Consider the following 11,622-nt stretch of genomic DNA (forward strand, 5'->3'; position numbering starts at 1 on the left):
ACCTGTCTGCAGAATGCTTCCTCCAGCACAATGTTCTCAGGATGCACCAGAGGAATATCAGTCGGGCCAGGCCCTGCCGAAGGCGATACCTGTTGAGATTGTAGGTACACCATCAGCCAACCCCCCAAGACAAGCTGAGAGATGAGCTCAGCTTCTAGACTATACTGACTCACGATAACCTGAATTGACGTCTCGTTGTTTCCGCGACCAATCGGCGCGTTTTGGGATTGGTCCAACTTCACTGTCACCTGATGAGCCTGGAAAACGCGCTGTGACAAAACCCTCCCCGGAACTATTCCTTGACCTTCTTCTTCATGCTGTGATTTGTCGCAGCCATAGTGTGTGCAGAGACAAACATACAGCTGTCGGTTCACCATGCCGAGGTTGCTAGAATGGATGATGTTGAGGGTGAGAAGATCCGGGGTAACAGTAATTGCAAGTAGCCAGTGAGTGTAGTGGGGTCTGGGGTTATTGTGTACCTGAGGCTTCTGCAGTCTGTCAGTCACCGCCTGGAATTGGCTTTGACAAGGATGATTGCGGAATATTTGAGGGAGTTTGATCTTTGAGAACTTGGGGCAGCAAGCCCCTTTCCAATAACTTTCACCAACCAGCAGGGCAATGCTGCTGCGGAATCCCACAGATTCCCTCAGAAGAGAGCATTCATCCAGTTCACTCACAATCAGGATCGACATCACGCTGTCACACGCGTCAGGTGGCAACATGAGACTCATTCAGGCACGTCTGCAGTGGTGTTGCAGATCACTATTCATTGAAATCACCGTAACAGAACATAAGGAGTGGGGAGTGCCAGCAGACAAATCCGCCCCGCTCTAGTTGACCCACACAGCCTCCCCTAATATTTCCAGTACCTACAGAAACATTTCCATCATCGTCCAACTATCCACACTTCATCACATCATGAACAACCAAGTTTGTTTTACTCCAGTTCAACTGCAGTGGCTCCAAGATCAGCAAAACTTCGTGGACATGGAAATGGATTGTGTTGCAAATGAACCAAATGAACAGGTGCACAACAAGAAAAATTGGAACCTTGCCTTCAAGTTTCAGGCAAAGTTGTACGCCAAAGCCTTTGACATGAAGATTCCGCTATGGGCAGTTCCCAATGTGATCGCGACTTGGAATGCCATAAGGAACCAACAGGGAAAGGGTACGTTTTGACCAAACTCCCCGCCACACATCAGCAAACTCATCCCCATTTCACTGCTGTTATAGGTCCCATCGGCGCAGTCACTAATGCAGCGGGCTACAAGCCAGTTATCCAACAGGGTACATTTGGTTCTGCACCACCTTACAACATCTAAAGAAAGGGAGTGCTTCTCTGTTTCATGGCAAGGGAGTGAGATTGTCACTGACTACCTCCATCTGTGTTCATGCACAGGTCCCACTGATAATCCCTCATTTCGCTCGAGCTTGAAACATGCTGTGTACCACCCTTTTCTGCTAGTCAATTACAATTGCAATGTGGGGCCGAGTCGGCCATTGAAGCCGCAGTGTTACTCGAAACAACCAGATCGTACCATCTGCTCCCATTGATGTGATAGCCTGCAGGCCAACCGTGATCTGTGAAAGCCTGCCCCTATCTGTTAAACATCAGCTGTTCGTGAGCACAGCGAGAACTTGCTCCTGCGTACAAAAACGCCCCAGGGGGGCCCAAGTTCGTAGCTCACAAAGGATTTTGCGCTCATCCGCAACAACATCGGATGCTCCTCACATCTCAGCATGGTGCACGCTCCAAGATGCAGGTCACCATATGTACATTGTTCTTGTGAGGAGTCCGGCTCAGGACAAGTTGTGGGTGATGCAAAGCCACAGCAGTGACCGGTGGCTCGAAGATTCACCAGACACACCACCTGCCTGTCAGCCCAACCCCACAGCACAGGACGGAAACGTCACTGCTTTTGCTATACATCACCGGTGCCGCAAAGCTTATGTCCACCGTGATGTTCGGCCGAACATCACGGTGGACAAACGCTGCACAGCGCGACCCACTTGCAAAACCTTGAGCATGGCTACTTACAAGGGTTGGTCCGCTGCATGCCAGGCTAGCAGGTCTTGTCCACCGTCATGTTTGGCCGAACATCAGGGTGGACAATTCTGCAATTTTACCGCACTGCATGAAGGCCATCCCAAATATTATTGTCCCACCACCACCTTTGTCACATGTGCCACGTGGGTTGCCTTTGAACTCCACCGTCCAAGGGTCTCTCCTTTGTCTGCGGAGTGGGGCACTCCCGAATTACATCTACTTAAGGTCCTCACCCTTGCCCGATTCATCTTCCCTTTGGCCACCTCTTCTCATTCAGCACGTCCGATGTCGTCGTCAAAGGCCACCTTCTTGGACGGTCGTCCGCCACACGGGGCTGCACAAATCAACAGAGTCTACTCAACTGTCCTTCCGAACTCGCAATCCCCCTGTGCCCGGAGCCTGGCGTCATTCATCAGAACTCTCCTTGACTTGGTGACTTCCTCCAAGAGACCGGCATCCAATCAATGGAAAATTTTTCCGGCTCCGCACAACTTCCACGTCGGCTCAAATATGCCGGATTCAATCCTTATACACCCCATAGATTCACCTCCTCCAGAAGCGCTCCTAGGGAAAACACAAACCGTGCACCCAATCTTCAGGAACATCTTCCTTCAAGACCTGACAACTTCTCACTTCCCAGGTCATACCTTTTCTTGGGATCATCCGTGGGACGCTCGTTGGAACCAACTCTTTGCCAGTTTTGTCCTGAAGCATTGGCGGAATGCATACAAAGCCGGAGCATTCAAACTTTTCTTCATGGATCCCGTCGAGGCGAATAACACGTCGATCCAACTGGGCTTACTGCACCGCTGGTTCATTGGGAGACAAAACAACCTTAGATTGGGCCGATTTTCACCCAAGAAGCAATTGCAGAAGCAGCAATCCGAAAGCAAAGCCAAAATTCGCATGCAGGTAACCATTCTCCCTCTTGCCAGTATCCAGGCATACAAGCTAATACATGCTCATGCTCAGGTTCGGCAACACCGTTGGGAGACCCTTGCTTCACTGCCTCTCCACCCTGCTCTCCGATCAGTCTTTGACAACATCAAAGCTACCTCCGAGACCGAAACCACACCCCCACACAATCTCTGCAAGGTGCCAATGTCATGGAGATCAGACCAATTCGCTGTATTTGCGGCACAGGTGGACGCCATCTACGCACAGAAAAAACTCAATACCAACGGCCGGATCTTTGTTCATGAACACATCCTTGAGTCTCGTCAAAAACCTTCCAATTCATGCCCATCAGACAGCTTCAAAGATGTGCCAAGGAATATGCCCGTCAACTGTTACTCTCCTCAATATCTGAATACGCTTTCGAATTCACAAAGAGAACTCCTTAATACACAAGAGCCGGTAGAATGGCCAAACCTGGTCACGCTGGGCTGAAGGTCAACAGTCTTGTAGGTAACATCCTCTCAACCCAGCATGTTTGTCATAAGAAGCTGAGCACATTCATATTCCTCGTTTCCTTGGTTTGGTACGCTCAGCCTGCGGTATTGATATAGTTAGAATCACGATGAGTTAAGATGATCACAGAATTAAGAGACTTGCTTACAACGCCAATTCTGATTTCCGTCTCTGCACTTGATAAATATTCATCTCAAGACTTCCTTGTATGTAGTACCGATAGACCCAGACTGGTTTTGCTTGACCCAAGCGGTACAGCCAATCAATGGCTTGAAATTCATTTGCTGGATTCCAGCTGGGTTCCTGTATTGCCATCAGTAATGTCAGTCAGTTCACTGGAGTCCTGGCAAAACAGATGGGTGAGCGCTTGCCATCAGATACACATTCTGGGCGCAGCGCAAATCTATTCCAACTCCTGCTGCCTGGAGAGAACCTAGGAGAACATTACAATTGCCATCGCTTCGGAACTGGGTGAGGTTGTCATCACGTTGTCGCACAGTCAAGTCCCCTGTAAGAGAAGTGAATCCAATGTGATGCTCCTCCAAAGCCCGTTCAATACTGCAACAGGGCATCAATCAGCGGTTGCTAGGTGAAGTGGTCGAAGCAAACCACCATCCTCACATTTCCAAAAACGCTACAAAACTTGAGAATACCACTGCTTTAGGCCTTTCAATCCCTCTCTCTCCAATCAAGAAAACCTTCAGGATACCTATCAGGTGCACAATCTTGCCCGAATCCTGCCATTGCCACGTGGGTTGGATTGGCACCTCCGAGCGCGCGAAAATTGGGTGATTGCAGAATTGTTGTAGCATTGTCAATTGCCGGAAAAACTCAGCAGGGTCCCATCGCTCCCCAGATTCTCGCAGTCTGCCAAACGCCTGGATAAACCGTGTGTGCAAATCGCGCGAGATTTCTTCCCATGGCGAGCTCCACCGCACTACAACAGCTTTTTTGATCTTTTCAGGTAGGTTTAGGAGAACATCCTTTGTTCTTCGCAAGCAGACAGAGTGCATTAGTTGGTTAAGACTCATGATAGCCTCCGGGGCCCCAACCCTCATTCTTGGGATGAGGCATCGTTTCCATATCAGTTCGTTATCCCACGGCGCAATCTTCAAGGTTGCAATCAAACTTTGGAGGTCGGCCAGGCGATTCTGGACCGGTGTTCCGGTTAAGCATAAGCAAAAGGAGGATTTGAGTTGCTGAATATTGAGGGTCCTGTGAGCAATGGGGTTCCTCATCAGGCTAACCTCATCATCACCAATCAGTATGGTGTAGGAGCCAGGGAAGTTTATGGAGACTATGCAACTCACTGAGCTTTGTCTAACACAATCCTGTACCAACATAGATTCAGGGACTCAATCGTCAGCTGGTTTGTATTCGCTCCTCTGCCACTGTCCCCAATCATCTCATAGGTCGTCAGCACTACCAAAGCGGATTGCAATTGCTGCCTACTGAGGCTTTTCCGACTTGTGCCGTGAAACACATTATAAGGGATCACGTTATCTTTGAAGTGGATCCGGATCTCATTCTCCCAGTTGGAAAGTGTTGCCAGCGGGCAAATGACCAACGTTGCTGCTGAGTGGTTGACCCAATCGGCTCATTGAAATTCCACAGCAGCGTCGGCAGTGGCTAATACAAAGGCTAGGGTTGTCAACGTCTTCCCTAACCCCATGTCATCTGCGAGAATTGATCCACGGGACTTGAACTTGTTTGGAATCTCCGGGGTCTCTTCATTCATTAAGCTGCGTATCCATGCATTGACGGGATGGAGCCACAGTGACCATGCTTCATCGTTGGGTGACTCGTTCTTTTGCAGAAACTCAATAGCAGTCAGCTGATGGGGCTTTAACTGAGTACGGCATTGGCGAAGAGATCCTAATAAGCCTCCGTGTGTTGCAGTTGCACTTGCTTCAGTTCCTCCGGCAACAGACTGTGGGATGTCAAAGAACAGGTGGGGGTTATAGTTCCAGATGGGTATCAGCTCCACCTGCGCAGCTGAAAAGGCCTCTTGGATACGGTTGACGTGTTCAGAATGAGCAAAGAAACAACCCCACAGCTCGGGCTGGGCTCCACGGCGGATCACTACAAACGCGTGTAACTTCATGAGATTGGGATCGGTGGGTGAGATCTCTTCGCCGGTGACTGGACTCGAACACGCTGAGATTGGCCCAAGCAGCGGACCGAGATGTTTGCTAGCTGTGACACTCAGATCACCTATTCTTGCCTGTTGTGAGCTGTACACATGCACTCGATGGCGACCCCGCTGCAGAAAGCCAACCTGCGGGGCTTGGGTGCCAGATGAGAGTGTCGGTGAGGATACGGGAGCAATGAACTGCCCGAGACAGTACAAACGATTCATGCGAAGAAACAGATGGGGTTGTTACTTCCTAGTTCAAGGATGGTTGACTCGCCCGTTCCAATACAATCGATCGAGCTGGTTGTGATAATGGTCTGGGGAACGAATTGTGATTAGTACAATTCGGATAAAAAGGTTGCTTCCCACAATCTTCAGGCTCTTGAAGTTGGGGTGGGCTTTCCGTTTGGGTGCTTCCAAACAACCAACCATGTCAATCTTGGTGACATATGTAGCCAACATTGTGCATGTGGTGGAGAAGGAAAAACGCTGACACACCTGAGCTTGGAGCCTACCCTTGACAGGCAGCCCAGATGTTTGGGACATCATTCCATATTGGACAGAATGACGGGAAGAGAGACAATGTGATCCTCTCTGCGCCACAGTTTCATCAGGATGGCTGATTCAACATGGCCCAACTCCCTGGAGCAACAAACACCAGAATACCTCTAGCCTCCACAGCATCTTCTTCCTGGGCAATAGCCACGGGGTATAATGGAAAAACCAACAAATCGTGGTATAAAGAAGGACAAGTATGTGTGTGGTATTTGGCCATCCAAAGAAGCTTAGCCGGCCTGTGTAACCACAGTTGTTGGTCACCAAACCAAAGAAAATGTGACACAAAAACCAGCCCTCAAGTGGCTTATGAGTCAACACCAAATCTATGAAACTGAAATAGTTACTCAAGGCATCCAGTGTGCTGGTGTCTGGTCCAGATGTGAGAGATCAAATTCACTCAAAAAGTCATTTCATGGGGAGATGATCATACGTGTTGTCAGGGAGGGTAAAATGATGTCAAAAATCATTGATGAGGGTTTCAGTCTACATTTGCCTGGTTGAGATGTGTTGAACTTCACATGCTGCCCATAGAGGACCTGTAGACACGGTTGAGTGCAACCTTGCTTTCCAGGTGGCCCTGGCCCAGGAAAAATCTGCATTAGCCAAGTCATCCAAATTTTGAATCAATCCACGTCATTGAGATCACTCCTGCAAATGAAATGGGGGGTATGCACTTGGATTGGCTGTGCATCCACATGGGCTAAGCACATCAGACCTGACCTGATTCCTGCCTTTCAATTATCCCATCTGAAACACTCAGGAGACAACTGCAGACAAAATGGTCATGTTCCACTGGACTGACCAGCTGGTAAAGGTATAGTCCACACAGCCCCAAACAAACAAACATAGACAGGAGAAACATCCATTCATGCATAGTTGAATTCAATCATGATTTCAGACTGGTTCATCATCTACTTCACCTTCATCATTGTAATGACTTGAGCATGCACATAGATATAAGTTGTGGCTGACTGATAGGCTGACATTGGGATGACATCAGACCATTCAACAGATAAAGTTACGGTTTGGCACTCTCTAGAGAGTGCCACAGATCCCCCCCTGGTGACTCCAATTTAGCCCACTTTTGGAGGGAACTTCTGAACACTCCAATTTAAACCACTTTTGGAGTGAACCTTTGTTCACTCCAACATTTATTGGAGTAGACACAAGTTCACTCCTTTTTTGGAGTGGATGTAGTAAATATTTGGAGTGCATAAAGCCGGCCCCTTGGTCATAATACCTACTAGTGCACATCCCTTATATCTCACACTATATGCTAGCACCCCATTTCTTTAGACTTTAAGGCAAGGAGAATATAAAAAATTGGAAATTACCTGAAATTTTTAAACTCCTGGGATGTGTAACACAAAAGTTATACAGTTAGAAGATACTTTCCTATTAAGCCCACCACACATCCCATATCTATCATGTTCTGAAGCTACCCCACTGCTATGCATTACAGGGCAAAAATAATATACCCATTTGTCTGTGCCCTCAATTTCTTGCACTCATGGAACATGTAACAAAAAGGTTATTGAATTTGTATGTACCGCTGGGTGTCAAAAAATAAAAAATTAATGATGCATTTCTAGTTGAGGACAAAGAAATATACCATCAAATTCAGTGCCTTTTTTAATGTAGGAAACTATGATAAAAAGTCCCAATAAAAAACTGGAACAACCCACACTAATTTAATCAAGAAACTAGGTTGGCTTAAAAATTAACTTTTCAATGGTAGGTCTTTAGTAAAAAATGGGGGCTGTTGATTTTTACAATTTCCTTTTTAAAATGTGTGTACATTTTAAAACCATGAAATTGTAAAATTGCATACCAGCCAAAAATAAATTAAATTTGCAATTTAACCCTGGAAATCAGGGGCCTCAAAAAACCCCTTGCAAAAATGGAATTGCAAAATAGGCCACAGAGGTATTTATTGTACACAATTACAAATTAATTCTTACCACCACTGGCCATTGTAAAAATGGCCATGGTAAAAGTACATATCCAAGCCCCAAAAAATCAAATTGCAGCTTCTTTTTTGCAATTTGAATAAAATTGCAAAAGAGGTATTGTAAAAGTACACATTCCGCCTATTATATGTAAAATTGCAATGCCTTGAAAAAAAGGCCCCAAAGGCCTGAAAAAAAACAAGGCAACACATGATACATTAAGAGGTCGAAATCAGGGAAGGAGAGAGGAGAGAAAATAAGCCAAGAGGGAGGGGAATGGGGAACCACAAGCAGATAAGATCAAGGACAGGGGAAGGGGGGAACAGCAAAGAGATCATGAAACTCGACGTGAAGATCTGCGCGTTGGTACCTTTGACTTGACAGCGCTGATTTTTTCCCTGGCGGCAGCTGCCCTCCAAGTAGCCATGGCCTTCTGAGTGCCCGCGGCCTTCTGAGCAGCAACCACTTTGTCCGAGGGAGCGGAGTTCTGGCTTGGGGTGTCTTTGTGAGATGTGGCCGCAGGTCGATCGCTCGAACTCGAGGCCAGGTTTCCAAGGTCAATGAGGAGGGACTTCCTTGGATTCCCTGGGTTCTGGGCTTGAAACTTCACATTCTCGGCGGTGAAGTGAGCTTTCCAGTTGGCCGCCGAGCGGGCCGCGATGCGCTCCCAGTCCGCACCGCTCAACGGGGCTGGCTGAAATTTGCTGTTGGATATGATTGGCTTCCAAGGGCGATCACGTTTTTTGGCAGGCTTCTTGGGGGCCAACTCTGAAGAGGGGACATTGGGACCCAAGGCCAATGGAGCAGATGCTGCGGCAGCACCAGGAAAAAAAAATAGTTGCTTGATGACAAGTGACATCATGCCAGCTCCAGCGGGCTACCCACCATCTACCCACCATCTACCCATCATCTACCCACCATCTACCCACCATCTAACCAGTTTAAGAATTCCCACAGGAGATCCTCAGTTTCTGCTGGGCACCACTGATCCCCATTTCTGGTCAGCTGATACTCACCTTTAGCTCCCAGCTTATGCTCAGCTTTGGTGCCCAGCTCATGCTCAGCTTTGTTGCCCAGATCAGAACCAGTCCTGGCCCAGCTTATTTTTAGCTTTATTCCAGTCATGGCTCAGCTTAGACTCAGATTAGGACTATCATTGGCCCAGCCAATGCTCAGCTTTGGACCAGTATTGGCTCAGCTGATTTTAAGCTTTGGATAAATCTTGGCCCAGCCAATGCTCAGATTCTGAGTCTGACCACTCCTGTAACAGCTTATGCTCATCTGTGGACCAGCCTTGGCTCAGCTGATGCTCAGCTGTGGACCAGCCTTGGCTCATCTGATGCTCAGCTGTGGAACAGCCTTGGCTCAGCTGATGCTCAGCTGTGGACCAGCCTTGGCTCAGCTGATGCTCAGCTGTGGACCAGCCTTGGCTCAGGTGATATTAATCTTTTGAATAGTCTCAAAAAATCTGATACTCAGCTTTGGAACAGCCTTGGCTCAGCCAATGCTCAGCTTTGTACCAGCATTGGCTCAGCCAATGCTCAGCTTTGTACCAGCATTGGCTCAGCCAATGCTCAGCTTTTGAAAATTTTTGGCCCAGCTGGTGTTAATCTTTGGAACAGTATTGTCCCAGCTGATCCTAAGCTCTGCACAAGCCTTTTCCAAGATGATGCTCAGCTTTGGACCATTGTTGGCTAAGCTGATGCTCAGATTTGGAATATTCTTGGTCCAGCTGACACTTGGATTTGTTTCAGGCTTGGAATATCCAATGCTCAGCTGTGGCCCAGGCTCAGCCAATGCTCAGTTTGGCCCAGGCTCAGTCAATGCCTACTGCTCAGCTTATGATGAGCATCAGCTGTTCCTGGGAAAAAATTAGGATCAGCTGACTGTGCCACATTGAGTGCTCTGGTGCAGTCCTGCAAGCTCTACAAGTGCTGGTGGAGCAGACTTGGAGCAGCGCTTGAGTAGCTCTGGAGCAGAAACCAAAGCTGCATCATGTCACTTGCCATCAAGTGACTATTTTTTTTTCCTGGTGCAGGGTCTGGTAGCAAGTCTTACGGAAGCGGAGGTGGCAACACTGTGGTGGAAGAGGAGGGGCGAGGGGCTCTTGAAGGCTGGCTCCGTCTGGTAGGGGCCTTGGAGGTAGCTCTTGCTGCTGGAGTCGGCTCAGGAGGGGGAGTCGGAATAGATTGATTTGGTTGACTGTTGTTCAATTGGAGTCGTATCTTGATTGGTTCGGTGACAGGTTGGCTTGGTTGAGGTGACAAAACCGCTTGGAAGTCTGAATGCAATGACTCCTCGCTGGTAGATTCCTCATCTTTGCCACTGTGGTCTGAGAGATCTTCGCTCCAGTCTTCAGAGCACAAAGGTGACGATATATTGTCACCAATGAACTTGGTAGACTTCCTTCTACTTATCACGGGCTTAGGCACAGGGTTGGCGGATGGAGCCGGTCCCGCAATGTCGTCACCCGTCATGTCGCCGTTGTAACCGATATTCAAGAAACATTGCAAGTGCTCAAAGGGGAACCCCGATGAGATTTTTGGGTTGTCACGCCGGATCCTCTCATTGCTTTCTTTGACAAAGGTGGCCTTGTCGTTATGGACTCCTGTCGGGTCTGAGCCGTGGCAGTCGGTTGAGGGGATGGTGCTTGAGTGCTGCCCTCGTCGGTGGTCCTGCGAAAAGTATCGGGGAAAAAATCGAACAAGGTGATAGCGGTTGGGGGGGGGGATTTATTGAGAGGGAACGAGGGGGTTGGAATACCCTCGGCGGTTTTGGTTGGATAGAAAAGCTCGGATAAGGACAGAAGGAAGCAGGCGTGGCCGTCGGGATTATCGGGAAGTGATCAGATGAAAGAAACTCAGAAGGCTCGGGTACTCAAAACTCAGGAGGATGCGGGGATGGATCAACACGATCCAGGATCAATAAACTCTCAAAACTCTGATGATATCTTTTCTGGGGGGAAGAGAGTACCATGCCGATCCCTCCTCCAAGTTCGGCTGAACTTGGATTCAGGCCCGCGACATGCCGCGCGACGAGCCCTCGCGCCCGCCGCGCCCGTACAACTAAGATGAGCAGAGAAGAAAGAACAACCAAAGAGACAAACCAACAACAAAGGCCAAGAAAACAAACAAAGCCAAAACCAACCCTCCTCCAACTCAACCTCTCCAACGCGCGCAAGGAAGAAACAGAAAAAAAAAGAGAAAGACACGTGTAAAAGAAATGTAAATAGAGGAAACAGAAACAAAACCACATAAAACAAAAGGGAAGAGAAGAAAGAAAGGAAAGGGAAAGAAGGAAAGAGGGTGAGAAATGATAACCGGAGATATTGAGGGTCTTGATGATCTTGAGGCCTTTATCCCGGTGTCTTGATCCTGTGTACGCGCCAAAACTCCACATCGTCGGTCCATCGTCGAGAGTAGATTAGCCAGCTGGTGTTTGGATGTGCGCCACTGATACTTCCAGGCACCGGGTCAACCATCTGAGCATAGCCGGGGTTTTCTTGATCGTTGTGCAGCCAAACA

General features: G+C 48.3%; 1 protein-coding gene across 1 annotated transcript; it reads left to right on the forward strand.

Moving 5' to 3' along the window:
- Positions 1–30: 30 nt before the first annotated feature.
- Positions 31–1,322, forward strand: PtA15_6A151 (uncharacterized protein; the record flags this gene model as incomplete). Its single annotated transcript, XM_053169826.1, has 2 exons — positions 31–91; positions 1,234–1,322. The coding sequence occupies 2 exons, from the start codon at positions 31–33 to the stop codon at positions 1,320–1,322; spliced, it is 150 nt and encodes a 49-aa protein (XP_053021078.1).
- Positions 1,323–11,622: the final 10,300 nt, after the last annotated feature.

The sequence above is a fragment of the Puccinia triticina genome, chromosome 6A (assembly GCF_026914185.1).
Source record: "Puccinia triticina chromosome 6A, complete sequence".
NCBI lineage: Eukaryota > Fungi > Basidiomycota > Pucciniomycetes > Pucciniales > Pucciniaceae > Puccinia > Puccinia triticina.